The sequence below is a fragment of the Xyrauchen texanus genome, chromosome 3 (genome assembly GCF_025860055.1).
Source record: "Xyrauchen texanus isolate HMW12.3.18 chromosome 3, RBS_HiC_50CHRs, whole genome shotgun sequence".
NCBI classification, from domain to species: domain Eukaryota; kingdom Metazoa; phylum Chordata; class Actinopteri; order Cypriniformes; family Catostomidae; genus Xyrauchen; species Xyrauchen texanus.
In genome coordinates, this window is record NC_068278.1 from 15739198 (window position 1) to 15765397 (window position 26200).

Below are 26200 nucleotides of genomic sequence, written 5' to 3' on the forward strand. Positions count from 1 at the left end.
ATTTCACGCACAGGCGCTGAATTTTCAGTCCGTTCAGCGCTGTCGGCGAGGTCTGTATGACGTGAAAGAGCAGGATATTCCTCCAGGACAGTTTCGAGATTACTTCTGCACCTGAATGCGATCAGAAAGTGAGGACTCGCGAAAACTCGGTGCGTCGATGAGAAGGAAGAATGCAACTTCTTACCTGCGCAAAAGGTAAGTCACTGGAGTCATTGTGTGCGCGTTATACATTTGCACTGAAAAATAAAATGTTATGCTTTCTCGACATTCATTTAGTAAGGGTGGGTGGGGCATTTGCATGTATCGGGGTGAGATTATAGGGGTAAAATGAAGAACATTATATATACAACGATATTATGTCCTTATAATGGAGGGTATGCATTGTATAAACATTATGACTTATAGTGAGCCTCATCACATAGGGAAAAAAAGCTGAGATATTTTATTTTGAAGTTATACTCTTGCATTACCTGCATGCATTCTGCCACCTGCTTTACTTGAATAGCATACATAGGCTGTTGCCTATGTGTGGTGTTTTCTAATAATATCTGTGCTCAATTTAAATCCACCTGACCCCATTTACTGTAAGTGATTTATATCATAATATCATTGTAGTAGCCTATTTAAAGGGACAGTTCACACAAAAATTGAAATTCTCTCATTTACTCGCCCTCATGCCATCCCAGATGTGTGTGACTTTTTTTCTTCTGCTGAACACAGAATAATATTTCAGCTCTGTAGGTTCATAGTGTGAAGCAAGTGAATGGTGACCAGAACTCAGCAGGTCCAAAAAGCATATAAAGGCAGAATAAAAGTAATCCATGAGACTCCAGTGGTTAAATCCATGTCTACATAAATGATATGATAAGTGTGTGTAAGAAACAGATCAATATTTAAGTAATTTTTTACTTTCAATCTCCACTTTCACTTTCACAATCTTCTTCTTTTGTTTTTGGCAATTCACATTATGTGTGCATATATTAGCAACTAATTGGCAGGAAGGGGAATTTATAATAAAAAAGGACTTTAATATTGATCTGTTTCTCACCCACACCTTTGATATTGGAATTTTCCTTTTTGGGTGAACTATTACTTTAAAAACCATAAAATATAAGCACAATAGATGTGATGGAAAAATCCAATATTTCTGAGCAACTAACAGACTAAACACATATTGTCAAATGTCAAAAAATTAAATGTTGCGCCAAACTGAAAAGCTCATCTTATAGCTTCTTTTATTTTATTTTATATTTTTTTAAACTTACTTACAATTATTTAAATAAATATTTTGTTTCCCAGCATAATATACACAGACAACTTTGAGCCATTCATTGGTTGATTTCCCTGAAAAATGCAAACACTGGCTCTGTGTTGCTATCAAAACATTGCTCTAATTGTTTTTTAGCTTTCGATTGTGTAAGTTTAGGGTGGGACTATCTGTTTGCTGACCAGTGGCAGACAGTGGGAGTGTTTTAGGAAACCCATTTGAAAACAGTCATTATCTTTATGGGGGGAGGGGAACAGTAGATGAATTCTTTTAAGGAAATGTTTTTATTTTATTATTGTTTTATATATTATATTAATCTTTACATAATTATATGTGACTTCTTTTCAGAAGTCTTTTAAACACATTATTGTTAAAGTTGAAGTTGAATAAAAATGATCTTTTCTCTTTCGTAGAGACTGCTGGCATATGATTGGGACTTTGCTGTGGCCACCACGGCTTTCTGTGCTCAAGTCAGGACTATGTGCTGCCCATGTGCCACTCTAAATGCACTGGCCAGCAGTTTGCGAGAGCAGGGAGGGTGGGGCGGGCCACCGAGGGCGAAGCGGAAGCCGGGCAATGCCCCCTACCTTCCGGATCGCGGTGCTGGGTGCTCAGGGGGTGGGCAAGACGGCCATTGTTCAGCGCTTTCTGCGTGATGACTACAGTGAGGTGGCAGTGTCCAGTAAGGCACGGAGGGTGCATCTTTCTGCCGCAGTACTTAATGGACATGTGCATGACCTTCAGATCACAGATTATCCAGCCGTCAGCAGCTTTCCTGGCAGCACTCTGCAGGTACTGTAAAAAATATACAGAACACTGCAGCTCTTAAATGACCCTGAGTCAGGACACGGTTTATAACACAGAGGTCATGAAAATCAACAGGTTCTTCCTATGGTGACCAGTTATCCAAATAAACCCTTATTTATGTTACCAAACCTGTATCTTCTCTTTTTCATGTTTTTTTGGAACCTCTTTAATACCAACTTTTCTATCTATTTTAACTTTGGTTTCCTAATTGACACTTAATTGTGTTTAAATAGAATTTTACAGAAATTAGAAGGTTAACTGTTACTTATTTAAAGGTGCTGTAAGCTATTTCAGCTGTTCTTCTTCATGAGACTGGCAATGAATTAGCCACGCCCCCTCTTTCCAAAACTCTGCACTCCAAAGGTGACAAATGGGCTTAGTTGAGGCTGACATCATTCAGAAATAGTTGATAAAAACAACAGCAGTAAAATAGTGCCCACAACTGTTGTGAACAACATGGCATAAAAATGGCAGTAAGCCTCAATATTTCACTGAAACCACAATATAATGAGAACACGCAAAATGATTGACAGGTCGAAAGTGTCAGAGACTGCGGCCCATGGCCACATTTTTGTTTACTGTTTACAGAGTCTATTTCTATCACAGAGACCGGTGAGATATCTCATGATAATTCTTTCAGAAATATCTTTCAGGGAGTTTGAACTTTTTTTGCATATCTTTCCAAGAAAGAATTGCATACAGCACCTTAAATGCTTTAAAGGTTAATGCCTAAATACTTATTTAAACATACCTTAAATTACTTAAACTATTTTGTAGGTTAATATGCAGATGCAAATTTAAATAAAACACTCATAGATTGAATCCCCTGAAAAGCTATTGTCTGGCTATCTTTGGCTATGTCACAATCAAGACATTGCTCTATTTTTTGTGCATCTAATGGTATGACTTTTAGGAGGGACTATCTGTTCTCCGACTAATGGTAGATGGTTGTGCTGTTCAGGAAACTGACTGTTTTTGCCATTTCGCTTGGTGATGAGAGTGGGACAGAAATGAGACATTATTTGCGTAACTCTCCTCCTTTTGTGCACAGTGAGAGTTTTAATATTGTAGAATGATCAGCCTGATCTAATGAAAATTGTGTGACTGTGGCACCATTTTTGCAAAGTGATATTACGTGGTTCATTACACATATCATGATAATTCTGAGGTGGGATGTCCACTCTGTGGCACTAAAAGCGAGTAACTTTTTTTCTAAACAGCTGACCTAGGTAAATATTGTTTAAAATCATCAAAACATACCTCCCTATCCTAAACCTTAAACCTAAACCTAACCGATAGTGTCAAGAAAAGCAAATGTGACATGAAATATCAACACGTCATTTTATGGTGGGTCTATGAGACTTTCAGGTCATGTGTCGACTCACATTCTTTTCAGGTCTATGACCCGGTCCTTTGCATCCCAAATGCAACGTGCTTTCAATGTAGGTATAACACCATGCTACGTGTGTGTATGTGGGTATGTATGTAGGTGTGTGTCTGAGTGTATGTACTTATATGTATAATAATTTATTTTTATTATTCTTTTCTTTTCTTTTTTTCTTGTTTTTAATTATCTATGTCTTGCTGCTGTTTTTGTATTGTTGTGCACTAGAAGCTCCTGTCACCAAGACAAATTCCTTGTATGTGTAAGAGGATTTCTTTCATAACTTTACATTTATAATCGTATTCTCAACTGGAATTATTTATCAGAGTCAGCAGTTAGCTTGAGACAGAATTGGTTGTGATTTAGACAACTCCCAGATAGCACATGTACATCTCTGAGATGTCTGTTTTAGATATTTTCATCTAGCATCACAATCTAATTAACATCTGCTAAACATCTTAAAAAGATCAGATTTACAAACATTCTAAATAATACATTTTTCAAAGACATCTGCTGAATGTCTTATTGACATCCAAGACATACCTATTTACAGATGTCTTATAGCCGTATTGCAGATGAGCATACAACGTAAAAAAAAATATGTCTTTTAGATAGAGTATAAACACACACATCAAATAGACGTCTGGGTGATGTACTTGTGCTATCAGGGCTGTTTTTCTTTCCTTCATTTAAAAAGCTAGCTTTTCTGTCCCCTGAAATTCTGAGCAATATTACCAGAGTAACATATTAAATAAAGGAAAAAGCATCTTTCACTTAAACTTAAGGGCAGACATTTGGAGACCGCTGAGTGTGCTGTCAGAGTGCCCTCTTTCTGTCTTTACTTAGCCGATTTACACAAATAGATCAGGAGAATAAGAATAGGGTGCAAACTCGGCGGCCCTCATTATCTCTCATTTCTACATTAACCGTTTTACTTTTGTCTCTCTTAAAAAACATGAATCCAGAATTTCACACTGACTTTTGTAACCTGGTTTCATTGAATCATGAATCGCGATTAATTTAATCACGGTAGCCATCTGTTTATTTATTAAAGTTGCTTTTCCACACCATTCAAAATAATAGACTTCAGTCATGGAATTAGCCCACAATACAAAAAAACATTTCATTTAATTTCTGTGTACAAAGATGTTTTAAATTAAAAATAAATACACAATACTAGGAGAAAATCTTCAATGTGCTTTTCTGGAACATTAACATAAAACCCAATTATATTAAATTATTGTTTAGCTTACTTGCCAGCAAAATTCCCTGTATGAAATTAGGCTAAATAAATTAACAATTGAATAAAGCATTAAATAAAATAATGAACTGCCAATTGAAAAAAATATATATTTTTAGACCTATATATATATGCCTTTTCTTTACACAAACTTAAACAAGCTTTACCCTGTTCTGTAGATGAATAAAGTTGGCTGAATAACGTTCTCAGAATGTTCAGCACTTTATTCAAGACTATAAACTATCAGTACTATTTGTCCAATGCCGAGTTCACTTTCAGAAAACAAGCTTTTAAATATTTAAAATCGAATCCTCTTTTCCTCAGATCGCATTTGCTGAGCTTCTTCAGAAAATGTAAATTGCATAATGACAGTAAAATTAATTTGAGATGACCATCAAGTTCAGTTGGTCGATAAAAGTTGCTGGACAAATATGCGGGACATAATGCAGTTGTGATGGCGATGCTTTAGATTAGATGATTGTTCAAAATAGCCTATTGAATATCAGGACTGTATGATATGTAAACACTGATATTACACCACATCAATTTTTCTTTAATAGCTGTGCACATTGCATATACATATTGATGGATGGTCCTTATACTAAGACTGAAAGTTTCCCCCACTACTTGGTGCAGGTTGCCAGCTTGAACAGGGCCATGACGATTCGCTTTCGGGTCGGAACTGGTGGCAACCTGCGATAGGCGCAACATCAGGACCATTATTACAGTCCTATCAGAAGGGCAACTGTTCTCTTTTGATTGCAATTCCTCTTCTTCTGATTGCATTAATTTGTGAAATTAAAATGACAGTAAGCTGACTAATTTCAATGAATTGTCTCAATATTCTCCCCATTGTACCAAAACTTCGGAGGAAAAACATTAGGGCATCTGGGAGGCAAAAGGTACACAATTAACGATAAACACACCTTACTGTATGGAAATGGCAGATTTCTTTTTCGATAAACCAAAACTTATGCGACAAAGTGGTTTTTTTTAGCATGATGACATCACACACACACACACACACACCATTTTTATCGATAAAAGGTAATTGGAAACAGGCAGAAGATGGCAAATTTCCCAAATTGTTTTTGTCAATAATAGAAAAGTGGATGGAAACTAGGCTATTGACTACTATTCACTGATGATCATGCGAGTTGCCACATAAGTCGAAAGTGTCATAGAAGCACCACAAAAACACGTGGTTGCTTCAGCAATTAAGCTTTTCATCTCACATTTGCTTTTTATGACATCATCAGTAAAGTATAGGTTTATGGTAGGTAGGTAGGTTTTATTTATTTAACCCCTGAAGGTATGAAGGTGTTTTTAAAGATTTCCTGTTTCATGCCCAAAATTTTAGGCTTATAACAAAAACAATGAGGGTTGTTTGATATCATTTTAAAGAAAACTTAATGCATGATATAGATTATGATCAATTATGAGAATAATGGTGCATTCACATACAACATGAAGAACATTTTTGCCTTACATTTACATTTACATTTATTCATTTGGCAGACGCTTTTATCCAAAGCGACTTACAAAAGAGGAAAAACATCAGCGAATCATCTTAGGGAGACAGTGGTACAAAAAGTGCCATATTACAAAGTTTCACTATCATCAGAATAGTATACAAAACAGATTTAAGTGCAACAAATTTTTTAGTGACCGGTTAAGTGCTTTTGGAAAAGATGTGTTTTTAGCCGTTTTTTGAAGATAGAAAGTGAGTTAGCTTCCCGGATTGAGTTGGGAAGGCCTTGAATTGTTCGCGTGAGTTTGACCGCTGGATTATAAATGTGTGTTTAAACTCGTGTTCGGGCAAGTAACACGAATCCGCGAGTATTCCCCCTTCTCTTCCGGAAAAGGACAGGAGGAGGGGCTTCTACAACTTGGTTCATAGTAAAGTACAACCAGTAGCGGGAATCAAGTAGACGCGCATATTTTCAGAACTTACCAGGTAGTCCAACTTCCTCGCTCACTTTCCTCTAAGCGATGTCTTTTTTCATCCTGTCTCTGTACATGTATGACGTTGTGTCATACATTTCCGGGTCCCCACACAGCGCTACAACAATTTTTTCATACAGTTTTTCAGATTTCTACTGCTACTACATCAGTACGTCAGTGACATCCAGACAATCTCAATGCTGATAGACTTTCACGACAACGCATCATGCGGATTTTTGCGGAATACACGAATGAAGTGAATGAAGCAATTTCGCTTTTTCGAGTCGCACCGTTCACTTCTTGTCACATTGTATGTAATCGCGCCATGCGAAACACTTGCTACGCATTGTATGTGAACGCACCACAAGAACAATCACAAATAAACTTGAGCCAAACAATTCGTTTTTTCATGTTTTTTCTGATTTAAAATACATATCTCAGGGTGTAAATAAGGTGGCTCTTTTGTTTTGTTCCCAATTGCTAACCAAGAACTAATTACACATTCAAACACAACAATGACCAAAGGTATGCTCTTTCTCCAAAAAACTTCCATTTTGTGTCATTTGGGCCATCATCAAGTCTGTTAATTTATTTGGTACCATCTCCTGGTGGCCATATGTAATTAGAGTGAACAATCCTCTCTGCCCATATTTGGATGACTTCCACCTCTGGTTGCAGTGATCTGAATCCTAATATGATTAATTTAGCATTCCATGATGCTGGACAAGGAACTACATAAATTCTGATGAAGTCATCTGATCCAGGAAAGTGAACCTGTTTTTAGCCAGATAGCACATTATGTGCTGTGTGCACATTGTGCTTCTTGTGAATTATCTAATGATCTGTACATCTGATTATGTTGTGTGTGTGTGGGCTGGTTTTAACAGGAATCCCCTCCTCTAAGTAATGGTATGTGATATTTTATGTTCTGTTTATTTTTCGTGAAGTTATAAGTGAAAAAGTGGCTTATAGGCAACACCTGTTTATGTGTAACATGTATGTCAAAGACACATACTTAGCTATTACTTACTATATTTTTGTCTGTAAGTAAAACAAATATTGGGTTGTAATCTACTCTTTGAGAGCTTTACAATGACACATGGCTATTTGATCAGTTTGATATTTTTACAGATTACAATAAAATGTACAGTGCAAAATTATTAAAGGATTAGTTCACCAAAAGTGAAAATTCATTCATTGTTCACTCACCCCTGTGTTGTCATAACCCTTTATGACTTTCTTCCTTTTTCTTAACACAAAGGGAGAAATTGTGAAAAATGTTGTGCTCAATGATGTCATACAATGGCAGTTTATGGTGACCTCTTCTTCAAGCTTCAAAAGGACACAAAAGTATAATTCAGAAGTCTAATAAATTATTCTATTAGACTCATGATTGTTATGAAAGCATACGATAAGGTTTGGTGAGAAACAAAACAAAATCTAATGTATTATTTAGTGAAAATGTTCACTGACCGTTGATCTCCTGTGATTAATTTCACCAAATCTCATCTATAATATAAAGGTGCATGCATTCTGTAATCATCTGACGTTGATTGTGATGAATGTGTTGATAGATAATTGTGTTCTATGTACAGGAATGGTCAGATGTTTGCTGTCGAGGCATTCGAAGCGCTCATGTCTACATCCTGGTCTACGACATTTGCTGTTTCGACAGCTTTGAGTATGTCAAGACCATGCGGCAGCAGATCATAGAGGCCAGGTACGAGATCTGAATAATTACTTACGCCTTTTTATTCCTTCACATCATCACAGCTGCCTTTTTCCATCCAGTTCTTCTTTCATTCTTATATTCTTTCTTTTGGATTGACATCTTTTTTTCCCTATTCCTTGTTTTTTCTGAACTTTCTGTTCCCTACCTTTTCCAATCCTTGTTTCCTCTTTCCGATTCCTTCGATGTCTGGTGTTTGTTGTAACTGCACTGAAAGACGGAGACCCCTCTGTAATCACAGGCTGCCAGCACAGTGGTAATTTTTTCATCATTTGATCAAAATCAACATAAATACCTTCCCTTTCCCCTCCACTGATTGCAAAGGGCATTAATAGTTGTCGTCATCATCGAAAGCCATTTCAAAAGCCTGACATGACTTGCTTTGTACCAGACCAGGTGATGATGTTGATGATGATGATGATGCCTAATTGCATACCCCTTTTCTACGCCTTTATGAGTCAATACTAATAATATTTACTTTGAATAGTATGTCAAATGAGAGCACTCTTTTCTCTCCTCTGCCTCATCTGTGTTCTGGATCATTGTATTTTCTGATTATTATTTTTGTATTTTTTTGCTGCTCACAAGTGCCAGATCACACAGAGCACTGCAATGCAAATTATCTTCATCTGCCACTCGGACAGACTTCACAGATTTTTATCATATTTGATTTTGTTTCCCCGATAAATACTATTTGATATCATCTTGATATTAAAGTGTTTTTTTAATTACAAATGACAATTCGTAGCAACAGCGACTCTGGTGAAACTGGTGTTCTGTTTTTACAGCTGTTCTAATGAGTTGTGGAATTATTCTTAAAGGGATAGTTCACACAAAAATGAAAGCTCTCTCATCATTTACAAACAAAGATTTTTAGAAGAATATCTCAGATCCATACAATGCAAGTGAATGGTTATCAGGCCTTTAAGCATAAAAGTAATCCATACGACTCCAGTGGTTTTATCAATGTCTTCTGATGCGATCCAGTTGGTTTTGGGAGAAAACAGACCAAAATATTACACCTTTTTCATTGTAATGGAGCTTGAAATCATAATCGTGCCTAGAGACTGCAATGACAATATGTACAGTTAAAAAAAGTGTTACATTTTGGTCTGTTCTTACCCAAAACCAACTGGATGTAGTGGAAGCTTAGAAAGAAATGCCTGCATGCAAATAAAAGTGCAAAAACATAAAGTGTAAAACAACATACATAAATTAAGAGAAATGCCAAAGAGACATTTAAATATCTCTCCTGTGCTCTCACACACATACAGCATGCATTCAAAGAGAGAAAGGCGGTGTATAGATGGTTAAAATGAAACTGATCTAAATGGTTTTTAATGGCAAATACACACACCGAACACAAGATGACTGTAAAGAGCATGTTGACATGAAAATAAAGCCAAATTATGGATATTTTAGGCAATTTAGAAATCCCAACCAGAAGTCTTAAAAAAAACACAGGTTCGTGAAAAAGACTTAGATTAGATTCAACTTTATTGTCATTGTGCAAAATACAAGTACAGAGCCAATGAAATGCAGTTAGCGTCTAACCAGAAGTGCAAATATATATATATAAAATATGTGAGTGTATACAATATGGGTTTTTTGAGTGCAAAGTTATGAAAACAGTACAAGGTGCAAATGAAGAATTATAAAACTGAAGGTGCATTGTACAGAATGAGGTATAAATATTGAAATATGTAAATATATTTATATGGCCGGTGACCATAACAGTGCAAGCGGCATCAGGAGGTAGAAGTTATGTGCAAGAAATGTGCAAGGGAATGTGCGGGGAAAAAATTAATATATAAATTAATAAAAAAATACAAATATGTAGTTCCAGTGAGATGTAGTGTTCAGCGCCTGCGTTTAGAGTTCAGTAGGCTGACAGCTGAGGGAAAGAAACTGTTCCTGAGTCTGCTGTTGCGAAAGCAAAGACTCCTATAGCGTCTCCCAGATGGCAGAGGAGTAAACAGACCATGGTTGGGGTGACTGGTGTCTTTGATAATGCTTCTCACCCTCCTTAGGCAGCGTTTATTGTGAATGTCTTTGATGGAGGGTAACTGGACACCAGTGATGTATTAGGCAGTTTTCACCACCCGCTGGAGTGCCTTCTGCTCTGAGACAGTGCAGTTGCCATCCCACACTGTGATGCAGTTCGTTAGGATACTTTCAGTAGTGCAGCGTAAAAGTTCAGCAGGATGTGGGGGGACTTCCTTCCTAAGGAAGTAAGGAAGCTGTTGCGCCTTTCTGATCAGAGTGGAGGTGTTGTAGGTCCAGGAAAGGTCTTCAGAGATATGGACACCCAGGAACTTGAAGCTTGTCACATGCTCCACTTCGTCCCCATCAATGTAGATGGGAGTGTGTGTGTGGCCCTTCCTAGTCCGCCGGTAGTCCACAATCAGCTCCTTGGTCTTCTGGGTGTTGAATGTTAAATTGTTGTTGGCACAGCACACTGCCAGGTGCTGTACCTCTTCCCTGTAGGCTGTCTCATCATCGCCGCTGATCAGGCCTACCACTGAGCTGAGGCGATAGCATCCTCAGTTGACCTGTTGGGTTGTAGGCAAACTGATGTGGTCCAGTGTTGGGGGCAGACATGTTTTCAGGTGGGAGAGGACCAACCTCTCAAAACACTTTGCTATGATGGGAGTAAGAGCAATGGGGCGGAAGTCATTGAGGGCCACTGCAGCAGCATGTTTTGGTACTGGTACAATGGTGGCTGTTTTGAAGCAGGTGGGGACAATGGCCTGGGCTAAGGAGAGGTTGAAGACATCAGCCAGCTGTTCTGCGCAGGCCCTGAGCACTCGGCCCCAGATGCATGTAATATAGTGTTGCATTTTAAGTCTGGCCTAAACTGTAAAATATTGTTGTCAGGTAACCATGTGGAATCATCTAAATTAAATGAAGACACTGAACCCCATGTTGCTCCCAATGGCAGGCTAGCACCTTGCATGGCAGCTCTGCCCCATTGGTGGATGAGTGTGTGTGTGTGTATGGGTGATTGGGACACAGTGTAAAGTGCTTTGATAACCTCTAAGGTTAAAAAAACCACTATATAAGTGCAGACCATTTAAATTGTTATATTCAAGTTAAATATTTATAATAAATCAACCTGGTTACTCCAGAAAAAGTCATTTTACGGGTTAGATCAAGTAAAAATAGTTTGTTTTGGCATGTAAGACTAATTGATACACATTGTCTTGATACATATAAAGACAAATTCAAAGTAATACAATTTGTTTGTGTATTTCATATTTGTAATAAAAGTGTGCGAGAGAGAGAGAGAGAGAGAGAGAGAGAGAGAGAGAGAGAGAGAGAGAGCAGATTTGTGCATATAGAAACTAAAATGCATTTGTTTGTCTGGTTCTCCATCACATTGGCTTAAACAGTCAGTGTGGGCATCAGTGTTGAACCTGTCACTCAGGGGCAGATTTGTTGTAATTAACGGCATCAGCTGTCATGCTTTGCTGGCGTCAAGGCCTGTGCAGTAAGGCAGACAGTTCCAATGACCAACATACATGTTTTATTGATCCAAGCAGGGCATAATTTAGTCACCTTGGCCCGAAACTACCTCACAGATTCTAGCACACAATTGGTTGACATGGCTCTTTGATTCACAATCTGTTCCGCTAATAGAACCAATAGAAACAAGAGACCAAAGGCTGTCAGTCCTTCCTGTGATAAAACAGAGCTTTCTCGAGTGAGGAATTAAAAGAGTGTTGCTAATTACTCTCTGATAAGACAATAGCTGCCTGTCCTGCCTGTTCATATTCTGTTCTCATTTAAATGTAGTTTGCATGCAGCTCTGTCCATCTTCTTAATAGTGCCTATATCTGCTTCTTAGTCTACTGTGTGTCTCAAGTGTGCCTTTCAGATAGATAGTGTCAGAGATGCACTGCACATTCGGATTTAGAGGATGAATTGATGCACGCTGTGCTGCAATCCAAATTGACTGTCAAACTGCCTAAATATTAGTGGAATTATTTAGCCTATGTGGCATGCTGTCATTACCACAGAAAATAATTTAAACCTGTCTCTTAATCTGTAAAAACAAACAAAAAATATATCTACAGTTATGCACTTGCAATGGGAGCCTATGTGGCAAGGCATTGCACTGAAATATATACATTAAATATACATTCTTTCGATTTCTGTATCAGAATAGCTTACCAGCCTTTCAACTGTGTGTACAGCCTTCCAGAATTTAGGAATCTTACTGAAAGTCCAACTATTGCCTTTTCATGTAGGATGAAAGATATGGACATATGTTTATAACTATGTTATGAAAGCCTGATCAGTGAAATCTAATGATACAAGTTATTTTTGCTTACAAGTTACACTCTTACTGTCACAAGAATTTTGGCTTGTATGTGAACAGTCGTCAAACCATTTACAATAGGTAAAATGATGATGTTGAATGACAGAAAAAAACTCTTTAGACAACAGTGATAATTTATTTAAACCTATTAAACTAATATGAGGCTTTAGTAAATTCAGATAACATAATTCATGTTTTAAATGTATTCTACATATCTAATATTATTTTAGAAATATGTGTTACCCAAGTTAAGTAATTAAAAGTAATCAACTTACTTGAATGTCTTTATCTGTAATCTGATTACAATACTTTGAATTGTAATACACTACACCACTTTGTGCATTAAAAAGTAATTTGATTACAGTAATTAATTACTTTGTAATTAAATTACACCCAACACTGGTCATGACAGTGTAAATTCAGTAATCCTGGTACATGTTGCATGAAATCCATGAAAGAATAAGTGAAGGGATGTGATGTGACTATCTGTAAAGCACTGTTTACATGCACGGGGCAAACTGCACACACTCAGTAAAAGTTTGTCCACCAAAAGGAGTGGTACATTACTAAAAAAACTCGTTTTGCGGCTAAAATTAAACACGTTTTTGTTTGAAACAATTCATATGAATTCATTGACCAAAAAAAGAGCTTCACTTTTCCATCTGGAATACCTTGCCCCATTGTAGGTGTGGGCAAAATGGCCAAATCTTATATCACGATATGAGCAATTTTATATTAACAATATAACAATATATATCACAATGCACTAAAAGTTTACTGGAAACTTTATTAAAAATTGGTTTATACGTATATGTATATTAAATAACCATATTGTAATGCCTTTTTCTGAAACTTCAGTCAGTGAATTAAATACTTTATAAATGAAAACTACTTCTTTATACTTTTCTCTTTATATGGAACTGGACAAATACATGCAGATACAATGCAGAAGTTCACAATATGCCACATATCAGTCTGATATGTTGTTGATCAATATTATTATTATAAACTTTTCTCAAGAAACCCGAGATGTTCTCAAAGCAATGCGACAAAGAAAATAAAACATAAGTAAAACAATATCCAACGAAAATAAACACGTGCAAATAAAAAAAAGAAAGAAAAATAAATATTGACTGAATTAATGTGCAGTTCAACTTTTGTGTTTCAAAATATTCTTTTGCGTGCTTAATTTTGAGGCGGTAAAACAGATTACTTGTATCACGAGTGATTGTTGTAGTGCGACAGTTTGCAGATGATAAATTTCTGCTCTTTGCCGGCTTTTGTGAACCTACTATACTCCACAGATGCCGTACCTGTTTTATTAACACGCTCCTCTTCCTTTGACCCATCATGACTTGTCTGGGAGTCGTTGTTGGAGATTTCTTTCTCCATTAGGGTTTTTCCTGGGTTAAAAATGATTGAATAGTGCGAGTGATCCCGCTCTGTGCTCTCCTGTCTGTGGAGCGCAAATATCGGGAAGCCTGCTGGACTCACACGCACTTCCAAGCTCCAGAGACAGCACGCACCACAGTCACATGAAACATTTGCATTTCAGATTAGAAGAATATTTAGCACTTTTGAAGTGCCAAACACGAGATGAATGTCATTGAATTTGCTTTGGCGGTCGGAGAAAAATGTTCAGTGCCGGAAAAACTCTGTCCATGTTTCTTCAATTCTCTCAGTCCCGCATGAAACCCTCCCTGATAGATAAGCCCACACCGTGCACATGGATATTTACCTATCGCGATATACACAGTACAGCAAAATCTCTATCAATTGACACTTTGTATCGTCACCACGACAAATATTGTCATATCGCCTAGCCCTACCCCATATACTTCCAATGTAAGTGCATGAATTAACAGGTTTTTTGTTTGTTTTTATTAACTGATGGACGAATCAACATTTTTGTCTGTGGAAATCAATATCAAAAGCTCAAAGGAATATTCTGGGTTCAATACAAGTTAAACTCAATCACCAGCATTTGTGGCATAATTTGATTACCACAAATAATAATAATAATTTAGACTCGTCCTTCCTTTTCTTTAAAAAAGCAACAATTGATGTTACATTGAGGTACTTACAATGTTTTAAGGGTTTAAAGTCAGAAATGTGAAGCTTATAATTTTATAAAAAACAGTTATATTAATTCTTTGAGCTGTAAAGTTTAAATTGATGTTTTTTAGTCATTTTCGGGTTTACGGCGTTATGTCATCATGGCAAAAAAGTTGTAAAATTGAATATAACTTTACACAGAAAAGGTTAGTAAACGGTTTTATTACACTAAAATACACGCTTATTGTTTACATCTTATGTCTTGAAACAGTGAGTATTTTAATGTTTACGGATTGGCCCCCATTCACTTACATTGTAAGTGCCTCACTGGAACCCAGATTTTATTTTTATTTTTAAAGGATTGACGAGTCAAAAGAAATTTTTGTGGTAATCAAAATTATGCCAAACATGCTGTTGAATGAGCTCAACTTGTATTGAATCCAGCCAAACAAACACTACTTTAAAAAAAATTATAAAACAGAACAGTAAACATGAACAAAATACATCCTGTTCTTATCTTGCTCAAAAATGCATAATAACACTTAGTTTCAACAGTTGTTGACCCCATCCAGTTACATTTTGCAAATGTAATTGAATTTAAGGTTATTAATTTAAGACAAAATGTTTTAGATTTGCGTTGCTTTAAGTAAATTAAACAACCTGCAAAAATCCTTTTTTTTTTTTCCTTTTCTTTTTTTTTTTTTTTTTGGAGTGTATGAATAAATCAGAGAATGGATTTAGAAAATAAATGAAAAATGAATGTGGTAATAATTAAATTCAGTTTGCAGATTCACTCTGTGTTTGAGTCTGAAATGTGTGTGTCACGGATCAGAGGCCAGAGCTGTCACAGGAAATGACTGATGGACAGCACTTGTTGTTTCTGTCAATTGAAGACCCAATCACCTTGTGACTGACAGCACAGGGTCTAGGAAGGTTTGAGGCTAATTGTGTTTGTGACCCAATCTTCTTATCAGAGCACAGACACACATCAGTTCTCTGAGGTTTATCACTGTTTTGTTATGATTGCATGTCTTTTTTTCTATTTTCTTATTTTACCTTTATTTAACCTGTCACTTAAGAACAAGACTCCCACCCAAAAAATATTTCTGTAATTTTGTTTTTAAGATGTACGCATTACAATTGTATGACACATTTCCATCAAACTGAATTGAGTAATCTTAAAATAATGCACATATTATGAATTCAGAATAAATGTGAAGTATTTAATTAAACTAAATGAGAAGGATGAACTTTAAAAACATACAGTAGTAAACTAAATCCTTATATTTAAAACAATGTAATTTGGTGAATGGCAAAGCAACTGTATTTGCTTTAGCATTAATTTAACTCATTTTATTACTGGCAAAGTTAAGAATATTTAAAATAATCTAATTTAAACCATTTGTTTAAATCTTACTATTGCCAGGATTCTTTTTGAGTGTATTTACAATGTTAGCTTTAGAAGGTACTGTCCTGTTTATGGGGGGAATGGGAACAATTAGAAATAAATTAGATAAATACAAGAAATGAACAGAAGATAAATAAAAGAAATAAACAGTACATAGTAAAAAAAAAAAATATATTCAGAGCATAGATTAATAAAAAAACTGCTAATTCAAAATAATGAACAAAGAACACACAAAATATGATATATATATATATAAATAATAAATCAATACAAACACGTGCGGACAACACAACACCGGGCAAACTAAAGCCATCTAGTTTATATCTGCTTGGTCCAGCTCAGTGGAAAGCACATTTCTACTCTGTGATGTAAAAAAAATGGAAATCTGTCTTTTTTTCGAGCTTTCAGAGGCCCTGGTTATCCCAGACAGATCTCAGACTTAAGCTACACTCTGGGATCTCTCGCCGCTATTGGAGACATAAGGAAAGGCTGATAGCACAGACCAGCTCCCTGTTCATATCGCAGCTTCTCCTCTTGACAGCTTGTCACTATAGAGCTACTCTGAAGCAGTCTGCAGACAGAATACATGCATAAGACTGCTCATAGTTGCTGATGGGTCTCAGACACTGAACTGTAATTGGCAGGACATTTACATTTACATTTATGCATTTGGCAGATGCTTTTATCTAAAGCGACTTACAGTGCCCTTATTACAGGGATAATCCCCCCGGAGCAACCTGCAGTTAAGTGCCTTGCTCAAGGATACAATGGTGGTGGCTGTGGGGATCGAAACCCTAATTTTACGAGGGAGTTCATAAACGTTTTTAATATAAATGTAGATTTTGTATAATTTATCAAATAGTAATAGGACTATTATAATATAATACAATTATAATATTTACATTAAAATTAGTACTGTTGAATGCAAATCAGCAGGGGGCAACTCCAGCTGAACAGGAAACGCACAGCTGTACAGTCAACAAACCGACAGCACAAGATGAGGACGCACTCTCATGTTCAAACAGCTGAACGGCGTGCAAGTCAGAATGTAGGAATGTGAGACGTGTTTTAAATGTTTGAAACTACATTTGACTTAATTTAGTGTTTTTGGTACTAAATAACCAAATTGTGACGCTTCAAAAGCATCCGTCTGGCGCATGTGTATAGACACGTCTTTAGAAAAGTTATAATTATTCTACCTCGGACTGTTGGCCAATGATTCAATGATTTTATGTTCAAAGGAAATAAACAATACAAGCCACTTTATGTCTGTCTAATCAATTCTGTACATTTCTTCCACAATAATGTAATGTATTTTAATTATATGAAACATTATTTTTATTAAATATTATATTTTATTATTTAAAAATATTTTTTTAGTCATTATATATTAAATTATTTTCATTTTAGGGCCTTTCTAGGCAAACATTGTTATATGTGATTAATTTGGTTAATGGATTGGCACATCACGTTATTAATAAAACATCTATTGACAGTCTTAATTATAATATTATAAAAAAAATAAAAGTGAAAAAAAAAGTGACACATGATCAGTGACAATCAGTAAATCTATATACATTTGTATAATTACATACTGTATATCTGTGTGTTATATAACAATAATTACATACTTCTACAGATAATACAATTGAAGAACTGAATTCACCACAGGACACTAAGGCAAAATGGCACACCTGTGATAAGCACATTTTATAGTGTTGTTGATATTGTTGGTACCACCAGCTTAAGCACATTTTGAGTTTATGGACTATAGTATGAAGCAAAGTCTAAGCTTTCGAATTATATTTAACAATTATTATGTTCTATTCCAAACCATTGCCGAGATATAATGATATAAATACTTTCCTTTTTACTTTATTACATACTCAAAATGTGTCTCTGGGACAAAATGACTGAAAATGATGGAGCAGATCACAAATATACAGTATATATATATATATTGTTAGTTACGTTTTCTATAATCCAGAATGTTGGAATCTTATTATATTTAGGACATAATGGAGGTGCTTAGAAATATTGTATGAAGGCATGCAGGAACTTAGTAAAAAAAAATAATAATAATTTTGGCTTTCACAGGTACTTACTTTTACTAGTCGTAAGAACTTTGGCTTGTACATGAACACTTTAAAAGAGTCGTCAGATTTGAAATTATGACCTCGGATGACAACATTTATTTAGTTCCAACCCAGAGACCATTACAACGGATTAAACAGAAGCAAATCGTGTATTTAAACTGAGCTGAACATGAAGGTTTCATCTTCAAGGTAACAGGGATACAAGTTGATTTGAAAAGATCTTTCAGTGTGATAAAGATACCAAGACACCTTTTCTATCAACATGAAAAAGAAGAGTTTGCATGTAAACGAATGCTTGGTGATAAACTCAAGTGTTGTTGCCATGAATTTACCAATATTTATCTTGTTGCATGATAAATTGCAACACTATTTTGTGAGATTGCATCTGGAATAGAGGATGAATTGGTCATGCAGCCAACACTGAACCTTTCAGAGAGAGACATTTGTATAGACTGCTGGATTTGGCCCTGACTACATTCATTGTATAACCTGATGAAATTGTGACCTTAATTGATCCTCTTGAAAATGGCAAACATGAAATTTCACTCTATTAAATGCTTTACAGGCATGAAGAGATTTTGCTACAGCATGGTCTTTCTTCCCATTATAATAATGCAATGCTAAATAGTCATCAGAGATGATCATCGTCATATCTAGCCAGTTTGGTCCGGTTTTATGATCTGTAGGTGTAGATAATCTACACATATGCACATATGTATAAATATGTTCCTGTGTAGATAAATGATGAACACTCCAGTTGTTAACCTTCTAGGTGTCTGTTATTGAAACCTTGTGGCTCAATTTTAAAGACTGATAAAGTATTGGCTACAAAATAATTTATTGAACTTTTTCACTGTACACGCTCTGAAAAAAAGGTTCAAGGTTTGTCACTGGGTTGGTACCCTCAAGGGGACCTTTTCTGTACCTCTTGTTAAAACGTATAACTCGTTTTGGGTACATAATTGGGACCTATTGTGTACCTTTAAAGGTACATTTATATGTTTTGGTCCTCTGAGAATAAAAACAATACCTTTTTGTCTCCATAAGAGTACAAATATCAACCCAAAACCAAAGTACCACCCCAGTGACAGCCTTGCACTATAAATAGTACCCTTTTTCTGAGAGCAAACTGTAAATTCCCAGAAAAGAAAAAATAAACCTTGACATTTTGTTACAACTATATATAGGGTAAGTTGTCACAATGGATCCTACCATTAAACATAGGCTTACCTTAGGCTTTTCAGCTAAATTTGAAACAATTATGAAGCAACAAATTCATAAAAAAAAAGTAAAAGGTAACAAACAAAAATATCAAACCATTATTCTGTCCTACTAATACTGTAGTTAATAAATTATGTTTAATATTTAAACAACTTGACCAACATGACCCTTATCCTGAAAACATAATTAAATCTTTCAATTGAGATCTACTTTCATTATAAAGTTGACCTTTGCTCGAATCTATGCTAGTACAATATTGCAATTTTATTAATTATTATTTGAATAGAGCTTTTTATGCTACACATCTGTTTTAAAAGAGCTTTATAGAAAATCATGCTGTAATGTCTGCAGTTTCATTGAAAAGCATCATTAAAAATTATGCCTTAATCTCCTGAGACCCGAGCGTGAAGGCTGTGTGCATTTTCCATTTCCCTTTTTGATTTGTAACAAGTAGCACCTAATAAATATGTAAAATAATAATTATTATTATTATAAATTATAGAGCAAATCGTTTTCTTAACAATGTATGGCAACATATGTGGACAGCGGGACTTAGTTGTGAAATTTAAAATAATACCAAGCCATAAAAAGTCTGATTTATTTTTTGTCAAATTGGTTATTATATTTCCAGGAGTGTTGGTTATTCCTGTTTTTGAGACGTTACAGACATTACATCAGAAATTAGCATAATTAATTCTGATACAAAGTATTGGCCGGCATCATCCAATTACAGCAAACCGTGTTAAAATACATTTATACATGGTAAAGTCTGAATCTATGTACTGATTTCTATTATCCCCAAATATGTTGAGCAGTCCAAACATCATCTGCAGCCTGAAACTGAAGTTTTGACCAGATGTTTGGAGTGAATGCACATGTCTGCGTAGGAAATATATAGGATGCTCCCGATTTAGTGAATGTCTGATCCTCCAGTGTGCTGTCTGTCCGCACTGGTTTTAGAACAGTTCGAAATGCACCTTATTTTCATCTTATTTTAAACTCCATATAGTCTCTGAAAACAAAATGGTTCAGCTTTTGGATGAATTCTCAATGTATAATGCACAGTAAATATTGGATTTCTATTGAAAAAATTTGCTCATGTACACACTAGTGTGCATTGTTTTAGCAGCATGGCCTTTTGTGATAAATAGCTCACATTTTTAAATTGGCATATTTTATAAAACTAGAGACTCTAATCTTTTAACTCAATCAGGTTTCAATGTAAAAATTCAATCAGGTTTCGTACCAGATGCTGTTTCTCCCAAAGACAAATTCCGCTGTGTTCAGCCCCATGTTGTTTTGTCACATGACTCGGTGCGTCAAAAGTTGAACCCTTTATTGACACCCCAGAGTCTCCTGAACTGAGATCAGTCAGTTTAAATTCATTTAAATTATGTGTTGCACATAGCGAAGCAAAAATCCATCATCCATACATGTGTACGGCTGGTCGCACAAGGTTAAAATTAGTTGTATTTGGCCTCCTGTGAGGAAGCCAAAGATGGCAAACAGTTTTGAGCTAGTTATTTGAAACCAACGTACCAAACCACTGCTTGAAAAGTATGGGCTGAAATATGTGCCACCAGAAACTGAATTTGAACCATTTATATTTGAATTTGAATGGCTAAACTTGAATAATTGCATTGAAAAACTGAATTTGAATAACATAATTTAAAATTGTATTGTTTAATTAAAATTGAATTTATTCAAAAACTGAATCTGAATTGTATCATTTGAAATTGAATTTATTCGTTTGGAACTGAAGTCCAATAAAATTTGATCCTCACTGAAAATTAAACTCTCTATATATCTTCACATTCACTTCTCACAATTCAGATTCAGTTCTCAAATTCAATTTCAAGTTACTGAGACAGACATCCGGGTAGTTGGAGGATGACGGAAGAGCAATCGAGCGCAGATTGATAGATAGCGTTCATTGGCGCACAGGAGTCCTCTTGGGCCAATCAGCACCAATGTTTTGGAGCACAGTACGTTACCCGCCATGAAACTATGGAATTACGATTGTGTCAATAATAATGAATGTAACTTTATAAAACTGAACGTAACTTTTTCAGAAACTATCAAAAATATTCAATTACAAAAGAAGAAAAACACAATTAAAATGAAAAAAAAAAAAATGAACTCAGTCGCATCTAATTTAACAGGCTCTTCAAATATGCTTCATTTTTTGTTAATGTTTTTCAAAGATTCGTTTTCGCAAATCGTGGATTCTGAATACATTGCCACAGATTTACGCTTACGCCGCAGTTTTTCGTTTGCTGTTTTGAGACAAACCTCTCGTGGGGGTGGGCTTAACAGTGATCTACTCTGATTGGATAGTGAGCTTTTGATGGACAGGTGCTCTCTGACCCGGATGTACAGACGCCACTCAGTGGCGCGATACTGGAAAGCTCTCGCGTGATTTGTAGTTATGCAATACGTCGTGCTTTGTTGTATTACTTACTAACAATATGTAAATAATATTTGACCTATAATTATACAATTTAATATTATATGAGACCTTCGATCGTCTAATAATCGTCTTCGATCAGTCTGTAAAGATGAGCTCTCAGGAGAGACACGGAGCGGCATCATCTTCCTCCTCCTCTTGTTTTTTATTTATTTTCTTTTTATTTATTTTTTTATTATTTTTTTTAAAGCAAAGAACAGGAACATACAAAAGAGAAAGCATACGTACATCACATAATATCAACCAAAACAATAAAGATGACAAAAAGAAAAAAAAAATCTCAGGAGAGACACGGAGCAGCATCCTCTTCCTCTTGTCCTTCAAGGCAGCTTGAAGTAAGTTCGTGTGTTACTGAAGTAACCAATAACATCGATAAAACTTTTATTCATGTAACGTTACAGTGTGCAACAGTTCTGGCTTTATTTTGCAAATTTATTGTTGTATTGTAAATGCATGCTAAATAAAATGTTGCTGTTTTGTCATTGTCATGACTGCAAAACTGAAACCTGGCCATATCTTGGTCCACTGTTTGACTCTGCCCCGACTGCTGAACGGACTGCTGCTGACCCTGCCTTGTGCTGGTATTCCCGAGCGACTGGTTAAGAATTTCAAGGTTGTTATGTACAGATGCAGCATCTGCACCAAGATTTCTGCCTTGCTGTAGAATGAAGACCAGTTTGATATCTGCACTGTCTACATTGACACGTCCTTGAATATAATAACTGTGCAAAAGAGCAAACAATCAAACTACATAACATCATGACATGACATCAGTGCATTGCAAACTTGTGAATGACAATAAAAAATTATTAAAAAATATATAAAATTATGATATTTTATATGTGTTTATCAAAACATTGTGAATAAATATAATAAAATATATGCAATATTCCACCACTGTGTTGAAATTTAGAGTGTTTTCTGTAAAATTAGACAATTTCTATCCATTTACTCCAATATATGTGGGCAGGACGCTCTTTTAAATTCAGATATGCCTAATTCTCTAAAAAATTCAAAATATCCTGCAGAGCTGAAGTGGATAAACAATAAATTTGCAAAATAAAGCCAGAACTGTTGCACACTGTAACGTTACATGAATAAAACTTTTATCGATGTTATTGGTTACTTCAGTAACACGAACTTACTTCAAGCTGCCTTGAAGGACAAGAGGAGGAGGAGTGGAGCATTTGTTTAATAAGCAAGGTCTTTTATTCAGATATTCAGAATTTCTTTCTGAATACCAAATACCAGTAACCCCAAAAGAATTTGCCACAGTAATGGGTGCAAACGAAAAACTGCGAAGCGTAAGCGAAATCTGTGGCAATGTATTCAGAATCCACGATTTGCGAAAACGAATCTTTGAAAAACATAAACAAAAAATGAAGCATATTTGAAGAGCCTGTTAAATTCGTGCGACTGAGTTCATTTTTTTTATTTTTTATTTTAATTGTGTTTTTCTTCTTTTGTAATTGAATATTTTTGATAGTTTCTGAAAAAGTTACGCTCAGTTTTATAAAGTTACATTCATTATTATTGACACAATCGTAATTCCATAGTTTCATGGCGGTAACGTACTGTGCTCCAAAACATTGGTGCTGATTGGCCCAAGAGGAGTCCTGTGCGCCAATGAACGCTATCTATCGATCTGCTGCCGATTGCTCTTCCTTCATCCTCCAACTACCCGGATGTCTGTCTCAGTAACTTGAAATTGAATTTGAGAACTGAATCTGAATTGTGAGAAGTGAATGTGAAGATATATAGAGAGTATAATTTTCAGTGAGGATCAAATTTTATTGGACTTCAGTTCCAAACGAATAAATTCAATTTCAAATGATACAATTCAGATTCAGTTTTTGAATAAATTCAATTTTAATTAAACAATACAATTTTAAATTATGTGATTCAAATTCAGTTTTTCAATGCAATTATTCAAGTTTAGCCATTCAAATTCAAATATAAATGGTTCAAATTCAGTTTCTGGTGGCACATATTTCAGCCCATAGAAAGCCTTTATAGTTACTGAGATATAGCATCTGGTCTCCCCTATTCTATGCATGTGTCTATGTGGCTTTACATTCTATATTTACTATGTGTTTGTTTCTTTTCACAGGGTCATGGGCTCTGGGGAGACGCCCATTCTGATTGTCGGCAATAAGCGTGATCTGCAGCGAGGTCGCGTCATTCCCCGCCACAGTGTATCTGACTTAGTCCGAAAAAGCTGGAAGTGTGGATATGTTGAGTGCTCTGCCAAGTTCAACTGGCATGTTTTACTGTTGTTCGGAGAGGCTCTACACATTGTGGGTTGTGCCCGCTGCAAGCACGTCCATGCCACCATCCGTTTCCAAAGGGCACTCAGGAGAGAGCGTTGTGCCCTAATGTGAGCTTCCGATCTCCCTTTTGTAATGCCCATTCGAAAACAGATGTTTTGGGCTATGGATGCTCCATGAGTTCTTGGTCTGCTTGGAGAGCTGTGAAAACCCTCTTGCCATGGAACCTGTGATTCTAAAAATGGAAATACTTTAAAACAGTCCCTGTTGCTTCATTACCTAAGCCTTGAAACTGATGTCTCCCATTTTGGCCCAGAAGAAAAATACCAACATATCTGCATCTTTCCATAGAAACTACCAAACCACAACAGCTTTACAATAGTACAGTTGTGTCATTGCTTGTATTCAGGCCAGAACAGCACATCTAAATGCTTATGCTGAGCCTACGCTTATGGATCTTCCAGCACCTGTAAGGACAAGTGTCTCCCAGCTCTGGTATCCAAAGAGGCACGTTTTTCTGCAATACTCTACAAAGACTGTATGTTCTATGCATACTTCCATGTTGTAAAGGCATTTCTATTTGTCTTGCTTTGATAATGTGTCTTATTACACGGCTCTCTGGAATAGTCAAGTCTGATTGGTCAATGGTGCCATCTGGCGGTCTGAAATGTCTGAGTAACAACCGCACATCCGGGGATTAAGACATAGCAGACCGGTCAACCAGGTATTGCGAGTCATCTTTCCTACTCCTCGTATCACTCTGTGATCTCTACAAGTAAGATAATAAAATAATTTAAACTCATATCAATGATTCATATCCAATTCTTATTTATTTGGTTTATTATTATTCTTGTAATAAGCTGGATAATGAGCAGTCAGAGGGTCATTTTCACAAATAAGTACCAACAGAACTCCAGCGCAAACCGCAGGTGGATTTCGGCTGTTCAGTGATTTCTTCTCACATAATTACATAATTTCAATGCAAATCAGTATTTTATGTACATTTATTTATTTATTTGGTTTGTAGCTGTGTAAGAAGTGGGATAATGTACAGTGTTATTACAAAATAAACCCCTTCAGTGTGGGTATATTTATTTTACAATAACAACTGGCTTACTGTACATTATCTTTGATTTATCCAACAAATGTACTTTAATTTATGCCAATTTATGCCAAGGTTTAAACATTTGCCCAACTTTGAAATACCGTAGACACAAATTAAGTAATTGACCCCAGTGATTGGAGAAGAGGAAAATATCCTTTGAAAGTGAATGTGTTATGAATGATTGATCTGCCATTGTGGAACCATTTTAAGTTTCTTTCTCAGTTTTTGGTGGGGGAAAACACTGTTCTAATGAGAATGAGGGGCATAAATGCAGTAAAATCAATGCATTTTCAAACGAAGAATATAGCTGCAGGCCAAGCTCCAAAAAGAGGCGAGAGCGCCAAACACCAGCAAAGACATACAGAGCCCCTAACCTAACCCTTTCACTAAGGTGGAAATTATGCCCCCTTTTGGAGATGGCCAAACCCTCTTCTGGAGTAACCCCACCCTTTTTTAGAATTTCACATCACATAAAATGACTGACAGGCAGAATGTCCCTCAAAGTCCTCTGATTTGCTAAACAAAACACCTGACTTTGGCCCACGGTCACATTTTTGATTGGTATTTACATACACTTGTGCTGTCACAGAATCAGGACACCTTTTTCACTGATATCTGTCAAGTAATAGGGATGTTTTCTGTGTGCCATTTCATAAAAAAATTGAATAAATCAATAACAGCACCTTTAACGATTTTACCCAACACATCTCTGTAACAAATACACACCACATTTTGATCAAATACATGTTAAATACAAATTTCTACATCTAAAGTGTACAGTAATAAATGGCTGGACTCTCAAAATCCATTCATTCTCTTCTGTGTGATTTATGGAGAGAGTCTAACATCAATACCTACACCAGTATCTCTTCTTCAGAGGAAGTGTAAT

At 35.9% G+C, this 26200-nt stretch overlaps 1 protein-coding gene across 1 annotated transcript; it reads left to right on the plus strand.

Moving 5' to 3' along the window:
• Nucleotides 1–1828: 1828 nt before the first annotated feature.
• On the plus strand, nt 1829–24387 carry LOC127633055 (ras-like protein family member 10B). Its single transcript, XM_052111927.1, has 3 exons — nt 1829–2059; nt 8238–8362; nt 24050–24387. Exons 1-3 carry the CDS (start codon nt 1844–1846, stop codon nt 24318–24320), a joined length of 612 nt encoding a protein of 203 aa, XP_051967887.1. The 5' UTR covers nt 1829–1843; the 3' UTR covers nt 24321–24387.
• The last annotated feature ends 1813 nt before the right edge of the window (nt 24388–26200 follow it).

What these genes read in the sequence shown, in the direction of transcription:
- LOC127633055 (XM_052111927.1), top strand. Translation starts at nt 1,844, where the DNA reads ATGCCCCCTACCTTCCGGATCGCGGTGCTGGGTGCTCAGGGGGTGGGC. An exon ending in TTCCTGGCAGCACTCTGCAG is followed by an intron (nt 2,060 to 8,237) that starts GTACTGTAAAAA and finishes TTCTATGTACAG; the next exon opens with GAATGGTCAGATGTTTGCTG. An exon ending in CAGCAGATCATAGAGGCCAG is followed by an intron (nt 8,363 to 24,049) that starts GTACGAGATCTG and finishes TTCTTTTCACAG; the next exon opens with GGTCATGGGCTCTGGGGAGA.